This window comes from Gymnodraco acuticeps, unplaced genomic scaffold (genome assembly GCF_902827175.1).
Source record: "Gymnodraco acuticeps unplaced genomic scaffold, fGymAcu1.1, whole genome shotgun sequence".
Lineage (NCBI taxonomy): Eukaryota > Metazoa > Chordata > Actinopteri > Perciformes > Bathydraconidae > Gymnodraco > Gymnodraco acuticeps.
The window spans coordinates 1,433,363-1,454,385 of record NW_022990559.1 but is presented as its reverse complement, the minus strand read 5'-3'; the positions used below and the strand labels follow the sequence as shown (position 1 = coordinate 1,454,385).

The following is a 21,023-nucleotide window of genomic DNA, read 5'->3' as shown; positions in this document are numbered from 1 at the left end:
AAGTTGTCTGAGGTCCTTACCACCAGCTGCTCTTGCAGTAATAAGTAGTGCCTTTCTTACTGTCTCAAATGTGCACAATGTAGTGACTGCTTTTTTTGTTTTGTTTTATACTTCGTTTTTTTTATATGTCTGTGTTATGTGTAAGAACGTGTAACATTGCCAGGTTCTTGGCCAGGTCAGCATTGTAAATGAGATTTTATCTCTATGCTTTTTATCTGGTTAAATAAAGGTTTAATAAAATAAAAAAATTCAATAACATTAGGTGAGATATTAGCTAAATTATGGGACACGACACGTGACAGGTCCCTACAATAGAAATATAAGTATTAACTGTGGACATATTTCACTAATTTTGATAAATCTAACGATATTAAAGGCCACTCTCCATATGCATTACACTTTTACAAAAACTCATACACATTTCTCGATACAAATACCTCTCAATGGCATCAAAAAAAGTGCTAGTTCTAATATTTAAAACAAATGTAGTTGCTTGAAAGAAATAGGTATACAGTAGGTACACATTCAAAATGTATTTTTGTATACCGGGCTTCATAAAGATTGACATCCACTTACCAAAAGGCGGCAGATCCTTGACTGGCACTTTCTTCCGGGATGGGTAGAGGGCCACGGCGGGGACCTGCAGGGCCTGGCCCCCCTTGGCCAGCTGGCCCCTCTGTTGGCTGGCCGCTCGGCACACCACCGGGGAAGTATCTGGTCGTTTCCCACCGGCGTTCTTGGGCACTGGGTAGCGGAAAAAAGACAGAGCAAACCCCCATTACACAGTTAGAATTAGAATGTAGGTCTTAATATAAAGGCAAAAGGACATACGAGAAGGCAGGAATGTTCTGTGAAGTTTAACAAAACGGCTGGGGTTTGATAGTCAAAGCTGTTCTTTCTGTGTATGCATTAGCAGCCAGTGAAGTTGGCATTAACAACGGGGAACTGGCGTAGCGATTCAGTCATTTTAATTCACTGCCAATGAGTCTTAAAGCAGGACTGAGTGTCCTGTTACTCCACCCTGTCTGTGTCTGCTTTGAATCCTGGGAACACACAAACGTCTCCAGAGAAATATGCACCTCAACAAAATCAAGTAATCAACATTTAACTCTAATTATATTCTAGAAATAATTGCTCTGCTGGGAGACGAGACAGTAAGAGTTTATCTTATACATTATAATCATGGTAGATGGTAAATGGGCTGCATTTATATAGCGCTTTTCCAGTCTGTGCAACACCTCAAAGTGCTTTTGCATACAAGTCAGGATTCACTCATTCATACAGAGGCTGATATACACCTGCTCATAGGAGACTTACATTCACACACACTCACACACTATTGGGAGCAGTTCAGGGTTAAGTATCTTATCTGATCGAGATGTTGACTGCACAGGCTGGGGATGAAACCAGCGACCTTCCGATTGGAGGACGACTAGTCATATTCAATCTTTCTTGCATGTGTCTGTCACAAACTCACGTGTGCTGATGGAGGGCTCGCACTGCATGGAGAGCGTCTGCAGACTCTCCTCGTTGGTCTCCAGGCTGAGGTTGGACAGATACTGTTTGACCTTCCTGGCCATCTGCGCGTCCTCGTAAAGCTTTTTGGCATTCAGGAAGGAGCTTCGTCTCACCCTCTTCTTGTGCCCGCCGGTCTGCGTGACGTCCAGCACCGCCGCATTGGCACTACCCTGGCTTAGAGACCTATACATGTGCACCCACACGGAAACATGCACATAAACACATAGAAAAGAATAAAGGAAGACTTATTAGAATAGTCTGTGAATGAGCGAGTGAAGCATAATGTACAGGTATTATTACAGGGCTGGTGTTTAAACTTGGACATGCACAGAGCAGTTTTAGGTATTTCTCTCCACTGCAAAACATTCCAGTCATTCCAGACAGCAGAGGGGGGGGTGGGGGGTAGTGAGGGAGGGAGGCTGTAGTCAAACAACGGGGGAGTAGAGAGGGGGAGTTCTGCTAGTATAGCACACTCATAGTTTACATTGCTGTGGCCTGAGTCAGCTCGTAGTGGTAGTAAAAGCTTTACTTGCACATGGTCTCATTAAGTAAGTAAACAAAACAATAGTTAGATTTGTTCTCATCAGTGGACAAATATCTATTTTCTTTATTGTTTCTCATATGGATATTCTTAAAAATGCTTCTGAAAGACACTGACTATCAAAACATATCATTTCTATAAGATATATATATAGATGCTCAGTTCCAAAAATGCACACAAGTACTGCTTTCTGATCTTGTAATTATAACCTACTATAGCACCTCACATTCCCCGAGATTAAGATCTCATAATTACAAGAACAACTCTCACAATTACGAGATACAGATCTTGTAATTCCAAGATGGCTTTCTCCTAATTACAAGACCCTGAGTCATAATTACGAGACACAGAATTCATAATTACCAGAAAACGTGTTCCTTTAGTGAGCGCAATGTGCTTCCCATCTGTTTCCCGTTATATGTCTCCGTAAATTCACAGCGATGTCCCATTCGACCACAGGAATGTAAAGCATGATGATAAAAATGTTTTATATCCAGAATATCTGGCAGTTTGGAGCTTTAATGTACAGATCAAACCTCAAAAACAAGTACAACTTTGAAAATGAAGCTGCATGCATTTTGTTAGATAAACATGTCAAGAAAGGTCACATTTGCTAACATACGACTGGAATCCAACAGAAAATAATACGTTGTTGTGTGTTTTCCCAATCATTTGTGTAATTAATTTACAGTATGTTTAACCCTCCTATTGTCTTCGTCCCCGTCCCCCCCTTACTTTGGTGTTCGCGGTCAAATTTGACCGGTCCTGTTTTAACTGCTATTACATTAACACAAAAAACATTAATCATCACCAAATTTCATTTAACACCCTTTCAAACTGTACATATTGTATCAGACTGGTACACATGAAAAACTGCAGTAAATATACAAAGAATAGACACTGAACATGTATTGCGTGTGCCAGCTGTGATCCATGTGGGGGGATGGGCACATAAGAGTGGGAAATGTGTCAAATTGTTCTGTGTGTTTGTGTGTGTGTGTGTGTGTGTGTGTGTGTGTGTGTGTGTGTGTGTGTGTGTGTGTGCCAGGTGTGATCCATGTGGGGGGATGGGCACATAAGGGACACACACACACATCTACAGTATGTATGTATGTGTGTGTGTGTGTGTGTGTGTGTGTGTGTGTGTGTGTGTGTGTGTGTGTGTGTGTGTGTGTGTGTGTGTGTGTGTGTGTGTGTGTGTGTGTGTGTGTGTGTGTGTGTGTGTGTGTGTGTGTGTGATCTGATCCGGATGGTTACTAATTCCTTTTCTTTATGGCGGTCATTTTTGACCGGGAACACCATGGGTGTTACAAAGTTGACTAAATCATCCAAAATGCAATGAAAGTGGTGATCAGCAATTGTATATGTTCAAATGTCTACTGTGAAGGATATCATAAAGCCTTAATGAAATCGAATGTAAAACTAAAAAGGTCATGATTGATGAAAGTAGTAAATCGTTCAGATTTGACCCGAAGACAACAGGAGGGTTAATGTAAAATAGTCCAGCGTGACCAAATGCTAGCATAATGTGACCTTGTTTCCTTCAATGCCCTTTGGTTAGGGCCAGGCAGTGTTAGTGAGAGGATTCAACTCTAACCGGTTAATAAGGTTTGAGAAAAGAAGAAAAGAAGCAAGCAAATTGGCAGAAAAAAGAAACCGTGGTGCAGGGAGGGCAAAAGGTCATAGGGTCACCAAACTTACCCTAAACTCCTCCATTTCTTCTTCCTAGAGGGTGGGTGCCATGAACAGAGAAGCATGGAGGGGCAAAGGGTGGATGAATCGAGAGAGAAAGAGACAAAGCTTAGGACAGGAAAGACCACCAAGATCACCAAAAAGAGAAATTTGACCCATGTGAAAGTCAGTAGAGAGGAAATCAAATGGTTACACCACTAAGAAGTCACATCATTAGACAAAGACACACTTTCACTGAAGCACTGTGCACATTATACGTCAACAATGTGTATAGGGGAACAGTTGCCAGAGGAAACAGTTGCCAGAGGGAACAGCTGCTTGAGAGAGAAGCGTGAGGCAGAAAGTTTGACTGACTACGTGAAGTGGAGTGCTGACAGGACCTACAGGGAGGGTGATGGATCCTTTTTAATATGACATCTGGCTTCGATCGTAAGGATCTATTTTACCTTGTGCGGAACATGAGGGCTGGGTCCATGTTGACAGAGGCCATGCGACCCACATGGCGAATTTCTTTGGCGATCATCCTCAGCTTCTCAAAGTTCACCAGGCCGTCCACTTTGGAGTCATTGCCTGAGAAACGAGGGGAGAAAGAAAGTCAATTACTGACATTTTACACAGTTGATCAAACTAATGCAGAATAAACACATAACACTGCCCTGCAAATACACATCTATGCAGTTTGTTCAAATATAGTAAGGACCATCATCTGACATGTTTAAAAATGTAAATAAATCGTACAATTTTAAAGGAAACTGCAAGCAAGTCTTTAAACAGCTAACATTAAGCAGGAACCCTACTGTATGTGACATTGTTTAATACAACAGGGTTCATACACTTTTTCACCAATGACTTTCAATGACTTTTCCATGACTTCTCCAGGACCTTTACCTAATTTTCCATGACCAAAAAAACAACTCTTTCTCAGCGGTACCACTGAAAATGGTTTATTTTAACATGGAACAGGAAAATAAGGTCTGCATCTGAAACATGTTGTGCCTATCTAAAACTAGTAGGCTTACTAGCTTCTACACGCTAAAGCAACTCAAATCTGTTAAATGCCATTTTACGTTTCATTACTATACCATACAGTATGTATTATCATTATAGTATTACTATTTCGGCGATTAGATAAAATATAAATTATATTTGATGCAACTTTAGTTACATTTCCATGACTTTTACAAAACTTTGGGAAAAATATTGTTTTCCATAACTTTACCAGGGCCTGGAATTAGCATTTTGAATTTCCATGACTTTTCCAGGTTTTTAATGACCGTAAGAACCCTGATACAAGCTATCTAACTTGCCTCAAAACGTCAGGGCAGTATAGCCATGACTTAGACACTTAAAAAGATGTCTAGTCCCTGGTTCTTACTGCAAGCTTTACCAATTACAAATATGTAAGTGTGAAGCTTTTATATAGACAGATCATGTGACCTACCTTCGTGCAGGAAGGTGAGGTCCTTCTTGATGACGGGGAACAGGGGGATAATTGGCGGCTGCAGGTTCTGATTGTTCAGCACGTTCCTGTACTTGGCCATGTTCCTGGAGGGGTCGAAGAGGTCCTGCAGGTCGCTGAACAGCTTCTCGTACTTACTGGGCAGCTTCTCCCACGTTCCCCTCAGCCTGGAGACTGGAGCCAGGTTCAGACCACTGTGGGGGGGGGGGGGGGGGGCATAATAAGCATGAGAGTGGGAAGAATAGTGCCGATTTAAGCTCTTTCTCCAGAGGTCAAACTAAACATCATTCAGGTTTTAAGTTGCATATATCTTGAACAAACTACCAGAAAACTGCAGGTCTGTTGCTACTCTAACTTCTTTTAATATCAAGGCTAAATAATTTTCTGATTGACACTGCATTTTAAAAAAATCAAATAATATTCATATATCTTAAATAGCACTGTAACTTTTATTCTTGTATTACATACCTGTCTAATTATATTTTAGCTTGCTTTTTATTTATGTTTCGCTGACTTTTTAATTAATGTTTTAAAATGTATTTACTGTAAATGTCATTTTATTCCCTAATACTTTTCGTACGTTGACGTAATACAATGTTGTGATTGACTTGTGGTTGAACTGGCTATATAAACAAACCTGCCTTGCCTTGATATATATTAGTTTATAAGTTCACAAACATATATTTCTTAGAATTCATCAAATAAATAAGTTACACCTCCTCAGAACTAAATAAGAATACAAAATAGGTTAAAATCAAAATCACAAATGAATGTGTTGATAAAAATCCTGTATCAGTCCACTGATATAACCAACATAAATTACAATGGCACAGTTCCCTCCACATATATAGATCCAGAGTTGGGAAGTAGTGTAGTACAAATACTTTGTTACTGTACTTAAGTAATTTTTTCTGGTATCAGTACTTTACTCCACAACTCATTGTATACTCCACAAATACCTGTACTTTCTACTTCTTACATTTTCCAAACAGGCTGGTTCCTTTAGTTTGAATGTGTGTTTGGTGGCGTGATCATTATTATTTAGAGTCATTGCGTGCCTATTGATTTGAACACGATCCGTGTATCCATCATTTCCTGGTCTTCTCTAAAGAAGAGGGACCAATGGAAACATTCATTAGCTAACAATGACATTATTGTTCTGTTAATATAAAGGGAGGTCAGTTACTCTTTAAAATAGCTGGTAGCTATGGGTACTTTTTACTCAAGGACATTTCAAAGCTCATACTTCTTTACTTTTACTTGAGTAAAGAAGTTTAGTCAGTACTTCTACTTTTACCAGAGTATTTTTAAACACGAGTATCTGTACTTCTACTTGAGTAAAGGATGTGTGTACTTATGCCATCTCTGTATAGATATCTGCGTCTCACCTGATGATGGCGAACATGGAGTTGAAGTTCTTGCACTCGCGGCAGTGCAGGGCGATCTTGATGAAGTGCTTCACGTTCTTCATCCTCTTCAGCTGGTTGGGTTCGCGTGTCACCTCCGTGGCCACCCAGAAGGTCTCGTGGTTGATGGCCTCCTCGAAGCGCTTCAGGCTGAACGAGCCCGTCTTGGAGCGCAGCTTGTAGAGGTCGTCGATGTACTCGGTGGGCTCGATGGCGCAGAACAGCTCGAAGGCCCTCATGGAGAGCTGCGTGGACACCTCGACCGTGCTGAGCTGCAGCAGAGAGATCTGGCCCTCCCGCAGGAGATCCTGAGCGTCGTCGTCCGAACACAACGTCTCCGTCTCCATGTTGCTCTTCAGGTAGTATCTGGTGAAAGGGGAAAGGTGTGGTTTATATTTCCTTTCTTTAAGGCGAGACACTACAGGTGAATAGGGTACTTTCTTTAACTTAAAGACATCAGCAAGACATTTCTCCAGTTAATTACTTACATTAAGACAATAGTTTTTCGTATTACAAGTTTTCTGAAATAGCATGTTTACATTTGCAAATGAGCCATTATCTAATTAAATACGCGCATATTTTAATACATTTCAGGAACCTGAACATTGGATAAAGTCAGGTTCAACATTCTTGTTTCATTTTGTAGTCATATTAGAATCTAAAGTTTTTACAGAAGGGATTTTGGATATCTCTTTTTATCACTCCATAAATCAGAAAATACTGTCAACAGCCGTAACATATCAACGTTTGCATCATATAACTGAAAAATAACTCATTCTATAACAGATGAATCACTTAATGGCCAAATCCTTGCTAGTTTAGCTATTCTAACGTAAGAATGTACTTATTTTCTCTATTTTATGTCATGCTTAACTAGAAATGTTTTGTATTTAAGTGTTTGCCGAACAAATCAAACAATTTAGAGCCCTCTACTTTGTGTCCCTGAACAATGTGATTGCTGTTACTGGCACTTTATTGAATACGTTATCAATTGAGGTTTGTTGATTAAGAAAATAATTGTGAATATCAGCTTTTTTCCATCTTCATTTGAACTTTAGCTAACCAGAAGAGTCTAGGAGTTAAAATAATATGTTGAGAAAGAGTCCTGGACAGAAAAGCAACACCATTTTGTTTTAAAAAATCAACATTTATATAAGGAACCCGCACCGTCCCCTTTGCTGTAACGCTGTGAATGTTCCTGCTGTGCGACAGATATAGAATTTCACATTTGATCCGGTTTTAGATGTATTTACCTGCCGCTCAGTTGAATCCTGTCGGCCAGTTTGGAGAGCTGGTCAGGTAGCCTCCTCTGTTTGATGACGCCCTCCGGAGTGACGGACACTTCACACAGCGAGTACGCTTCAGGAGCTGCTGTCAGAGCGAACTCCCTGATAGCCTGAGCCACCACCTCCTTCGCCGTGGTGTCCTTCCCGATCATGATGTACCGGGACTGCTGGTCCGCCTTGAAGACTCGCAACACCTGGTCCGACATATCTGAGGGTGACAAGAATACATAATCAGGATAGATGCTCACTTATTAGCGTTGTTTTGACTGAGAGGTATGAACTTCTTAAGCAATTTCTTCTTTGTTTCCTAAGATGAATAAACAGTCATTCCATCTTCCAAGAATTCTCTTTGAGCAAGCATCCATCACCAGCATCCATCTTTTGGATGTCACCCGCAAACCTTATTATCCGTAATTCCTTAGTTTGATCAGAAGCACAACCAATCATAGGACCCAAAATCTCCAAAGTATTTAAAGGGAAAACCATAATTATGTGCCGTGTGAATTGTATGTATGCGAATTTGACATTAAGGAGTTGACAAAGAAGCAGGAACACAGGGAGAGACATACTCACTCGGTATGACTGGGACTGGAGGAACACAAAGAACATGTGATGAGCAGGAGGTAAAGGGGATACAAGTATAGGTACTATATGTATATTCTATTAATGTAAAGCCCATTAAATGTAAGGCAACGTTTCCAAAGCTCCTAACTGAAATTAGCCAGAACAGCAGAAATGAACAGAAATATCAATGTGTGAGATGAACCTGAACATTAAAATAACGGCTTGATGAGAAACCCACTGTCCCCAGGAAAAGGAACAATATATATATTTTTTAAAGTAACCCATTAAATGTTTGAGTATGTTTCCCCTGCTGCTAATTCAAATAAGCCGTAAGAAAAACATTTAATGAAGGACATAATGATCGTTTTAAGATCTTATTTTCTTATGATGAAGTCTAATGTTTGATGAAAAATGCACACACTGCACATTATATCCACAGAGCAGGAGTTAGTCCTCACCAGGCTGGTTGTTGAAGTCGAGGATACGGTGGTGAGACTGCAGCAGGTCGGGGTTTGACGACGAGAGGTTTCCGCTGACGGGCAGAGCTGGCAGTGCGATCTGTTTGGACTGCTTCATCCCCACGATGCTGTCGTCCTGCGATTGGCCCACGCAAACGTCACTATGGAAACAAGAGAGGAGGTATCAGTACTGTCAACAAAAGGCAGGGGGCGATATTTGTGTTGGTTGCTGTGGACCCATATACTAGTAAATTCTGCAGGTAAAAAAAGTTAGATTTTTTACTAGTTTATGGTCATATTTTGGTCGATAAATATAAATAGAGTTAGGGTTGATCTTAGAGCTAAACCTGGTGCTAGATCATTAAAGAAAACAGTATGAGAATCCCACTTTCCCCAAGAATAGTTACAACAACTCAGTATTGGCAAAACTTAACTTTAACATCTTAGTTTTTACTAATATATTATCCATTCTTTCTCAGTTATATCACGTTATTATTCATTCATCCATTCTTCTGTCACTGTCAGCTGATCTGGTGTCAGCACTTAAATTATGTCTAATAAAAAAGTCAAAAATATGCACTTTTATTCAAGGTTTTCCGGCAGCACTAGAAAAAAGTTTGCCTTGACATTTTTATAAAACATAAAATAAGGTCTATTAAGCTTCAGGGAAAAGGAGCTATGGCGCTAACTCATAGCATAAGCCCCACGTTTCATCAGGGAAATGATTGTTAAATATTTCTTTGAAAACTACACTGAACGCGAGATCAGAAGCATCGAGATCCGTCTGACTCAGCTCAGCAGGTGATTGATGATTGTACATTCGCTTGGCAGAAATCAATCAGAGCAGCGTGGTGCAATGTCGGGAGAAAAGGACAACTTTTCCTGAGCTTTAACAATTTAGGAAAGTGGAGACAAACAGCCCAATTAGTCTCAATCAGATGGGGGTGTATGGATCACTGCTTCGTCTGCACACCATTGTATTAATCAAAACCTCAAACGAAACACAGGAACATCCTATCTTTCTCCCTCATGCCTTCAGCTCTTTGGATAGAGAACAATCACAGATCTGTGTGCCAGTGTAATTACTTGTATGGTTTAGGCGGCAGGATGCTGGTGAGTGTTTTGTCGAAGATCTTCTTCAGCTTGTTGCGTCCTCCCACAGAGTTGGACTTGGCCTTCTTGCTGACCTTCTCCAGGCCCATCACCTGCTCCACGTCCACCGCCAGGTCGGGGATGGAGTAGCGGCTCGCCTTCTTGATGTCTCCGATCTTTGGGAGGTGGGGCGCTCCGTTCTTTCTCTCGTGTTCCTCCTCACCGTCCAGATCATGGTCGTGTTCTGGCCTGGTGAGCAGATCTTTAAAAACTGGACAGAAAGGGAAGAGGAGACAAATAATTAGTAAGAGAACGTATTCAGAATTAGTAACGGAATAAACACTGTAAACACAGACTATAACGCTCCTTGTTGTTAACCACCAACTATGTGCAATATGTGCAATATATATATATATATATGCCGTTAATAACTGTGCAATATATACCTGGCTGCTAAATCTTCAGAACTGTTACAGGATGTGTTTTTTGTAAATTGTGTAACTTCTTTTATTATAATTTATTTTTATCTTTAATATTTCTTTTTGTATGCATGCTACTTAGGTAACATTAAGCTCTCTTCTGCTATAACGATGTACATTTCCCTTCTGTGTAATAAAGGTATTCTGATTCTGATTTATAAGTATGGACACAATTAACCCAGTCTCTTTATTTTAGCTTTCAAAGCACGTATGTCTCTTCTGTAATTATTAGGATCCTTTCTCTTGGTTGAAATGGCTCTCATTGATTTAATAGAATAGAATTGGGAGGGATGAAACCCTCGTTAATGGTCACACATGCAGAGCACACAGCACACAGTGAAATGTGTTCTCTGCTTTTAACCCATAGTACCAGGAGTCTAGTACTGGGAGCAGTGGGCAGCTATTGCACAGCGCCCAGGGAGCAATGGGAGTGAGAGGGGGGTGAAGGGGGGTATCCGGTGCCTTGCTCAAGGGCACCACGGCAGGGCAGGAGGTGAACTGGGACCTCTCCAAGTAGCAGTCCACACTCCGTATTTAGGACTGATCGGGGACTAGAACCGGCGACCATCCAGCTCCCAGTTCAAGCCCCTACTGACTGATCCACTGCCGGACATTTAATACACTAGTTCCGAATGCTTTTTGTGACATCATACAACTGAGCAATATCTACTTGCAAAGCTTACTGGTCACATTTATGTACCGGTTATCACAACTGAATTCACGAGAAGTCCGCAGATGCAAGTGTTGTGAAATCAGAAACTAAATGTTTCCTTTTCACTAGTCAAATAAAATATATTTTTAGCCAAACTCATGCCCAAGTGCATGAGAGACGGGCCTTCAATCATACATGAATATTCAAAAATAAATTAGCATTTTAAAGGAGAAACAGGTTTGAATATCGTGCCACCCTTCACATTTCCACATCATTCTAACAAGCTGTATCTTATAAATGTGATGCAACTTTACCTAAAAGGTTTGTTTTCACAGTTATGGACAAGTGTGTGTTGTTCTTCAGAATCTCGTTGGCTTTGTTGAGCTGCACATTCTCGAAGTTCTGCCCGTTCACCTCCAAGATCTGCAGGAGGAAGAATGAAGAAATAAACCCGGTGCATTTTAGCAAACAATTGGCAGAATACAACTTTTTACTCTGGAATTACAACGATACCAAATCTACCAAGGCGACCTCATTGTGAATAACTGCATGCCACATTGGATCAGGGCAGAAAGTGTTAAGCCTTGCACTAATGTTAATGTTCCAGGTGATGATCTCTGAACCACATCATTTATTCAGCGCACAAAGAGGAAAACCTCTGGCATGACATTTAGTCCAACACATGTTTTAAGACATTCATCTGAGCCATGTCTCCTTCAGATTGTCTTCACAGCTTGCCCTCTTAATAGGCCGGATATTTGCATTTTAACACAATATGCTAACCTCTGCCGCTTCCTTTTTAGTGGAAGTGGAAGTCACCTTTGACCGTAACATACGCAGAGACCATCCTCTGCCGCTGTGATGCAGGTAAGCAGTGACTTATTAGACCAAAACGTCTGGGATCAGCGGCGATTAGCGACACTACTTCACTACTTACAGTAAGAGACTTCTGCTTATGGCACGATGACGAAACAAATGGGACTAATACCACAGCTCTGCAGGGACAGGTTCTGAATGTATGATGATTGTAAGAGAAGCTGGTAAAAAGGTGTGTGTGAGAGAGTGAATGCTTCTAAAAGATGCCAGCTTCTCCGCTTCCTTTTGGGGAAACAGCTGCAGAGGATGTTTGGAGTCGAGAGGGCTTAGCTCGCATCCAGACACTCTCAAGATGGTTTCAAGGATTAAGGGACTTTTCTTAAAGCCCTGAGGACTGCAGAGTGTGAAAATGTTTGAGCAGTCAAGTCGCGAGAAGAAAGCCAAAGCCTGCAGCTACTGGCAACTTTCGAAAAAAAAACTTGTAATGGTAGTTATAGCAAAATGTAAAACCAATTTCACAACAAAAAATGAATTTTCAACACCAGAAAAATGCTCTATTCAAGTGCTGGTCTGTGTGACAGGAGTGAATGTTGCTCTCAATTGTAGCCTGAAGCCAAAAAGTGTATAACTTAAAGGCTATGTGCACTTTTCCTCCCTAGAGTCAAATATTTGAGTACACTTCAGACACTTTCTCACAGCAGAAGGAAGGTTTCTATGTGATAAATATCCTACCTGATCTCCACGCTTAAGGCCAACTTCTGCTGCCTTGCTCCCGGGCTCCACGGCATCGATGAAGACGCGGAAACCTTTCTCCTGACCTCCGAGGAGGGTGAAGGCCAGCGGAGAGTCCCTGGACGGCTTGGTCAGCGTCACCAGCCGCGGCTTGGCTTTAGCAGCACACGCTATGTTTAACAGTCTGAGGTGCCCACACATTTTCTGGAAGACAAAGAGGACACAGATGTAAGGAAAGTGCAATACATGGCATATTTGAAGTACATTTATTGAGTAATTAATGTGTAGGTTTTTTATACTTACTTCTTTCTCCAGATTGTTTTCAAACTCTTCCAGAAATTGAGTCATGGCAAGGTCACCCTCAAAGTCATTGAAGTGATTGTTTACCCACAGCAAGACTACCCGTGTAACCTGGAGGGATCACATGATCAGCACGGGTCAATAAACTGTTTACTGGTGGATTGATAGTTCATGCATTATATAGTTAACATCTGGACCTAAAATGTTTATGGTTCATGGAATATCTTTGCTAATGTGTGCCGGAGTACCTTTATTTTCATGCAAGCTATCAATTACTCAATGTGTGTGTTTTCAGGATATACACTCCATTTTTTCTTTACATCAGATATTCTATCAATCATTAATATTTGAGTTATGTCATCAGTTCATGAAGATTATCTCCCGTACCTTGTCCCTGAGGCTGGGGTCGTGGAACCACTCCAGGAGCTTCCTGCCCACGACCATGGGGCTGGAGAGGAAGGTCCTGTAGGTCAACAGGAAGTCCTCGATGTAGGTGGGGTCCACTACTGAGTGTTCCTCCACCAGGTGCATGGTGAGACGCTCCGATGTGCCCTGAGATTCAAAATAATGGTTTTATTTCTTTAGATTCCTTTTATTGTCACTACACAGAGTACAGCGGCATTCCCGATGGTGCAATCACACATAACGGACAGTATAAGTATCATTTTGATAATACAAGCTAGTGACTGTAAATTGGACCTATGATACATTGAACAGTACGCTTACAAAACAATACAACATTACCATACAAATACAAGAACAATACGTTCAAGGCAGTAACGAATGTAAAAAAGTCAATAAGTAACTTATTGCAAATGTATTTATCGGTGCAGTTGATGATTACAAAACAAAAAATAAATATGTGTTCTATAAAAAACAATCTTTCAAGCAAATTGGCGAGTACGTATCTGTTAGAATATCTAGCTGTCATTATTTGGTTGGCTGTTGAGTGACACTCCAATTTTAAATGGAAAATGTGAATTTGCTGAGCCTTGACGTGTTACCTTGATGACGATGTGTCCTTTCCTGGTGCCGGTTCGGTCTAGCTCGCGGTGCTCCTTCACCATGACGATCTCCCCTTCCTCCTCCACCTTCTGCATGTTCTTCTCCACCTGGTTGAGGATGCAGCAGTAGTCCTGCTGGGCTATGCACACAAACTGGAGCAGAGTGATAAAACACAGAGTTAGAGACGGGATGGAACATTTGACACAAACTATATGTATCCTACATGCTTTACAGTATTGGAGTTGTGTATAGTTTAAACATGTATATTACTGAAACAACATCTTCATTAATGGAAAATGACTACAACCGATAGATTACAAATGTATTCTACATAGCAACTAAACGATTGATGAATTATGAAAACAATGGCTTTTGCTGATTGGGATGAAACACTTTCTAATCCCAACCACTGAGTTCATCTCCTGACGATTAAATGGACAAATCAGTGTGTGTACTTTCACTACTCAGCACTGTTTTCCCATTGAACACATGATGCCAATAACGTGATCTTGCTCTTTAGATATTCTATTTCAAAATGGTTGTTGCTCACATTTAAGGGGAAGCCCTCGCCAAAAGCAAATTATAATATCATGAGTGCAAACATTGTCTGCATACACTGGATCACAGTGGGATTTAATATCATAAGATATACGACTTTGCCCACTGAGATGCAGATGAAATGGACTTTCTAACTGTGTGGTACCGTGCAGGATCGTTACGCTCCTACCTGGCAGTCGTCCACCTTGGTCTTCATCACGCCCTTCATGTACTCCTTCTCCATGGTGGGTGACACCCCGAAGCTGTTCCCCATACACAGGATCTCTGTGCGGCCCTCGGGGTACGTCACCTCCACCGAGCCGTTCAGGATCACCGACCACGAGTCCAGCTGGAGCGCAAACACAACATTATATTAGAACAAAGAACAGAATCAGTTCAGTTTTATTCCCAACAGCTGGTGTCACTTAACGAGTCAAAGTTATTTATCACAAAGAACCAGATGCACTAACTAGAACGGGACAGATGGTTTTTACTTCCCTTAGAGTGATACAGAAAAACAGGGATTGTTTAGAGCGGTCCTGCAAAACACGACTAGAATATGAAGATGACACTCGAAGCACGGCTACGAGAGAGAGTGAACTATAACTATTACTTATACTCTATACTTTACTTAAAGTACAATTTTAAGGTACTTTACATTCATAATTTCCAGTCTCTGATTGGTTATACTTCTACTCAACTACAATTAAGAGGCACATATTGTACTTTTTATTATATATTTGACAACATAATTTACTCATTACTTTTTAAAAATGGTTAGAGACCGCTCTATCTTTATATTCAAGTGATATAATATAAATATTCAGAAAAGGATATTTTTAATAATTGTACTTAATGTATATTTTGAAGCTTGTACTTTCACTTTAGTAACATTTTGAATGCAGGCATTTTACATGTGGCAGAGTATTTCTAAAATAGGGTATTACTATTTTGACTATAGTAAAATATTTGAGTACTTTGTCCACCTCTGGTTACAGGTAACACGTGCTTTATTGAAGTGGATAAATATCTAATTTCTTATCCTTTTGAGTATAATATAAAATAAGGATGTTTTGATGAATTCCTGAATAGCTGACATTTCACAGATTCCCCTCTTTCCCCCCGACAGCAACAATATGCTCGCTGAACCCTGCATTCTCTGTGACCGGACATTTACTGAAGTAGCTTTAAAGGAAAGGTCTGCTCTCTATTGTTGAGTGCATCATAGAAAGAAAAAAAAAAGCCAAATCGTCTTGAATGAAATTCCTGTCGTGTCTTGCCCAGACCGAGAGAGAATAAGTGATGCCTGCTTTAGTCGCCTGAGGGACTCTACATCAGGCCTGGCACTACAATGCGGGTTGTCAAGCATTCACATTTAATAGAGCAGATTAAATGGAAGATGAACGATTTGCTGGCGTGAAGGGGTGAGACTAGGGTTGAGTTCCCCGAGAGACACGAACACATATATAAATATAACTCAAGGCAAGTCACACGACAGGGCTTATGTTAGGGCTGCTCGATTATGGCAAAACTCATAATCTCGATTATTTGGGTCAATAATTGATATCACGATTATTAAAAACGATTATCCATTTACTTTGAAAACATCAATTTATTGGAGAAACAAAATTTGAACAGTATGTTTTTAACAGTTTATTACCCGAACTTTAAGTATAATTCAACTGAAAAACCAAAAAAAATAATGGTTTTATTTCGATTACGTTGTTTTCGTAATCGTTGCAAGCCATAATCGTAATTGCGATTAAAATACGATTAATTGAGCAGCCCTAGCTTATGTGTGCATGCACCAACACACACCTCCTCTCCATCATTGAGAACGATGGTGCCGGCGCGCTCCACCACAGCAAACACCATGACGGCGCACAGCTCCCTCCTCACTGACATCGTCATGTTGGCGAACGCTGGCAGCTGATGCATGAACTCCAGTAATTGCTCTGCACAGAGGAGAGACACAGAGGAAGTGAAGGACGATGAGAAATAATAAGAGTCTTAATACACAGAGGAGAGAAAGAGCACAGGCAGCCCTCAGTTTGAGCCAAGAAGGCACGAGCATCAACACGGATAATCACTACAGTGAAAGCCAACAGAGGAATCATTATCTGGTGCACATAAAACCAAATATCAATCCCATTGATATACACTTTCAAGGCGAGCCAGGAATAATCGCTGACTCCTCACTCAATGACCTCTGTTATTAAGTACACTGCTCCAAACAAAACTTCTCAGTTACTTTGGAGTTGGAAAAGGCTTGTGTGAGACAAAGGTGACTCGCTGTCAAAAACACATTGACAGTTTTGTTACTGCATATTTGTTTCATTAGCTCATAACAAAACAGTACAAATCAACAGCTTTACATTCCTTAATTTTCATTCACGGTGATTTCAATGATGTATTATATTTATATCAAAAAGGTATTTTATCATTCTCCAGGAAGTAACCATGCAGATGTCATTTTCTTTACATAGTTTGCAGCATTGAAATAAATATGCTTAAGGTTGCAAATGCAGTTATTCATTATCTGTATATAGGTCTCAACTTTAATAGACTTTTTCCTTTTATCTACACTGTATCTTTGCTGCTGATTTGCTATTAAATGTCCCTGCTGCAGGACATATGAAGGATTCCTGATTCTGATGATCTCAGTAACTGCTTTTGTCTTCACTTATTCAATCAGAAATAACTTGAAAAACAACCACCAATATCTTGTTTTATTTGACCTACAAACGATGTATTTGGTTCACTATTGATTATGACAAAGAAAGCTTCACATGCAATGTCTGTCGTTTTTGCTGACTCGATGAATCAATTATTCACATACTCGTTACTCAGGATAATCCGTGGATTTCACAGTGAGCAGTTTTCACAGTGACATGTTCTCTCAGTAGAAAGTTATTTTAATGAAAACTGTCACAGTGAGATTTGTGGAACAAAGAGCGCATCCCAAAAGACAAGTTGCTGTTCATTTCTTTCTTCTCAAATGTTGTATCCATTGTTTCAAGCTGCATATACTCAATTATTTATCCTGTCCTTTGTACTGGAGCGGTGGCACATATTTCAAAGCAGGCACGGCACATCAAACCAAAACTTCTGTACTGTATATGTGCACGGTTAGAAAGTAAGAAAGAATGCTGGGTATTTCGGTGAAGAGCATTAATAGTCGGTATTTCACTGGGTGTGTCGCCGAGGAAAAAGCTATATGTTATATATATATATAATGTAGGGCGCGAGACATTCTGCAGCACCCTACATTGGGGTCTAAAGTAGGAAAATACCCCTTTCTCTTCTTCTACTAACCAAAGCAGCCGTCTGGCGTTCTGGCTGACCTGTGCTTGGCATGGCAACAGCCTCGTGTGTGAAGCTGCGGATGCTCTGAAACTTTAATGTGCTGGGAGAGGTGAGGCGAGAGGATGTGCCGGAGTGACCTAGAAAAGCCTGGCGGCGAAGGGAGGGGTGTACCGCGGGGGGATCAGCGGGAGGGAGGGGGGGAGAACGGTTGGCACTCTGAGCATCATCCTCCCCCAGTCCACATCTGTAGCTCTGACCGTGTGAGCTTGTTTTCCTATCATTATCATTGGAGTTGAGTCATAGCTTTACGGGATATGATACTGCAGGCTTGATGAGGCTTTCAGAATGATTTGAAAGCGTACATCTCAAATGAGAGCGAAACAGGCTTCAGAGAAATGGAGATTTATGGTGACCGATTAAAAGAAAAAAGGAGGAGGGTGTGGCTTTTACACTGCGCTGAATTCATCTCAAATTGGGACAAGGAGAACTGTCCCAGCTGGGAAGAACACCGCCGGTGCAGATATCTTTAAAAAACACATTTTCAGGCATGCACAAAAAATAGATTGGGTGTTTTTAAAGGAAACACCGCATGGCAAACTAACTATAGTGCTACTGGAAAGCCTCATATAAACACTGTTGTTCGTGTTTTTTTCAGGTGCTCACCTATGTCATCGTCAGTTCTGTCCATGGGGTCTTTCTCCAGACAGTCCCGCACGATGTCCCTACTCATGAGGGGGTCCGACGCTCGCTCGATGTCCTCCTCATCGTCGTCTTCCTCGGAGTCCACAGCGGTCTCTGGCAAGCCGCTGAGGTCCATGTCGCCTTGTTCGTTTTCTGTGGCCTAGAAACAGCAAACACAAAAGAAAGGAGTCAGACATCTGAGATCAAAGTTCATCAAGGTGAGGGATTCGTTTTTTTCCATTCAACATCAGCAGTTGGGAAAACTACAGTCAATACACATATCAGCAAAGATCAGACGTCAATCTGTAGCCACGGCTTGGAGTGAGTCACTGAAGCACGTACAAACAATGCTCGGACAAACAATGCTTCAGATTGTCAGATAGACGCCTGAAAAGTGAATATAATAATGGGAGTTGCTGACTAAGCCAGTGAGCCAACTCGTGTTCATTTCAGAGAAAACACATTTGTAAACAGCCAAAAACAACAACTCAGTTTTAGAACGACAAAGAAACTGAGATCTCATATGCAAACACACTCACATTGCTGAAATCATTATACAGTACACACATCTGCTGTAACACTTCCAACAGATAGCATAAATAAAAAAAGACCCTCTGTAAATCTGTTGCAGATTTGACCCAGTTATTGAAATGCATTGTACGTGTTCAGTACCACAGTGAGAGAGAAAGACAGGCGTCAACACTGCACACCACAAAGTGTGCTATGCACAGTAACAAGCTCATTATCTCCCAACTTTCCTCTCCTCTCGCTCCCCTCAGCAAACTCCACAGCCTGCCTCGAAGTCACATCCTGTTCTTTGAAAGCACAAGATGAAATGTGTGCGGAGATGAGGACAATTAACCGAGATGAGGAGCGAAATAAATAACTTGTGCAGGAGTGATACTAACCGAGTCCCTCTGCAATCATCAAAGGAACCATTTCTTTAAACGACAGAAGGGCCGTATCGCCTGGTTCCTGCAACACGGCATTAACCAAAGCGGTTGAAGAAAGTACAACAAAGCATGAGTCGAGCTGCACCGCCACAGGGCAACATGACAACCTTCTCACCTGAATATAACGCCCAACGTCAAGCTTCTTAACAGAAAGAGAAGAAAATGTTGCCTTTACAAACTGTCCGCAAAATCCCAGAGCCAGACGCATCTTCACCTCCCAGTCTGGCAGCCTGCTTTTAATTTCTCAGAGCGCAGAGTCCAGGTCCTTCACAGAAACCCCTACATGATTTCCCCTCAAACGCCATGTGCAAAAGACTCATCAATGATTCACGCCAGTGTCTGAGTGGCCATCAGGGCGTCACCGGTGCACACGCCCTGATGGGTGGAGCCAAAGATCACAGAATAAGTAAGTATACAATACAAGCATCGCATCTTATCTCAAAATATAATAGGTGGATGCAGTGAAATAGTGTTAAAATGGCTGGGATAAACACTGACTTCAAAGGTGTGAACATGGAGGGACCTCTTACATACATTTGAATAGTATTCCCTGAGCACCCTTTGTCCCGAAACTACAGAGAGTTACATATTCATGTCCCATTTTCCACAGACGGACAGAGGACACTGTAGACAGGTTCACCACACAGCCAGTTTAATAGGAAACTGAAATGAGGTTTTGTATTTTCCTTCTAAACAGTATCATCTATAACACGCGGGCTGCATATACAGGTGTTGTATCTGTGCACAGGCTCGTTCTCGTGTCATATATGCATCAAAAATCCATGAATGTGCAGTAGGCATTACAAGACAGTGTGCAAGTCAGGTGTTGTTAATATTTCATCAGGGCTATTCTTGGATCAATGCTTACAAAGTCCTTCTGAAGGACCAACTTCATGATTTATTCAGAAAACAGAGCGCCATGTTGTCAGTGACGAGAGAGAATTGTGGAGATTAGAGCAGCTGTGGGGACTGGTGGTTAAACTATGTAACGCTCCTCATTAATAATCTGCCTCACCGATATGCACACTAACTCGAAAATTAAAACATAACCGCGTCATTATTTGTGCCGTCGACTCCCTGTGGTCTCAAGTGAAAAGACAAGGGCTCTGTTTTTTCAGAAAACACCTCCAGTGAAGACCACACACATTGCTCTTCTTCTACTAGGACACACACATAGTTTGAAACCCTGCAGGGTGCTAAGCTAACTGAAGCTAATGTGTAAAGTTGCCTAAAGCAAACAGTTAGGGGAGTCATGTGGGGACCCCAGGACAGTAAGAGTAACGCAAATCCTTTTCTACATTCTTAATGTTTAGGCATTTAGATTTGGTGTGCTGGTTATTAGTAGTCTAAAAGTTAGGGAGGGGGATCGTGAGAAGAAGCCCTGAATCCTGACTGATAAAAGTAAAAGTAAAAGAATATAAAACAAACTATATTTAATGTCTTCATCCTCATTACAGAAGTAGTGCTGCAGCAACTGCAAGCAAGATCAATCAGAGAGGGCAGGAGATGATTCAAAGGAGAGGGAAATGGAAACATTATGTATCAT

At 41.1% G+C, this 21,023-nt stretch overlaps 1 protein-coding gene across 1 annotated transcript in view; it reads right to left on the bottom strand.

Annotated features, from left to right (window-relative positions):
- The window catches only part of rapgef2 (Rap guanine nucleotide exchange factor (GEF) 2), a 119,660-nt gene that overhangs the window by 9,266 nt on the left and 89,371 nt on the right, over positions 1 to 21,023 (bottom strand). Inside the window, 17 exon segments of the mRNA XM_034227598.1 lie at positions 577 to 744; positions 1,478 to 1,701; positions 3,761 to 3,784; positions 4,198 to 4,321; positions 5,193 to 5,404; positions 6,599 to 6,982; positions 7,870 to 8,110; positions 8,925 to 9,085; positions 10,011 to 10,287; positions 11,462 to 11,570; positions 12,696 to 12,899; positions 12,999 to 13,106; positions 13,383 to 13,547; positions 14,000 to 14,152; positions 14,728 to 14,886; positions 16,356 to 16,492; positions 18,507 to 18,684. Coding sequence (XP_034083489.1) covers positions 577 to 744; positions 1,478 to 1,701; positions 3,761 to 3,784; positions 4,198 to 4,321; positions 5,193 to 5,404; positions 6,599 to 6,982; positions 7,870 to 8,110; positions 8,925 to 9,085; positions 10,011 to 10,287; positions 11,462 to 11,570; positions 12,696 to 12,899; positions 12,999 to 13,106; positions 13,383 to 13,547; positions 14,000 to 14,152; positions 14,728 to 14,886; positions 16,356 to 16,492; positions 18,507 to 18,684 — 3,028 coding nt within the window.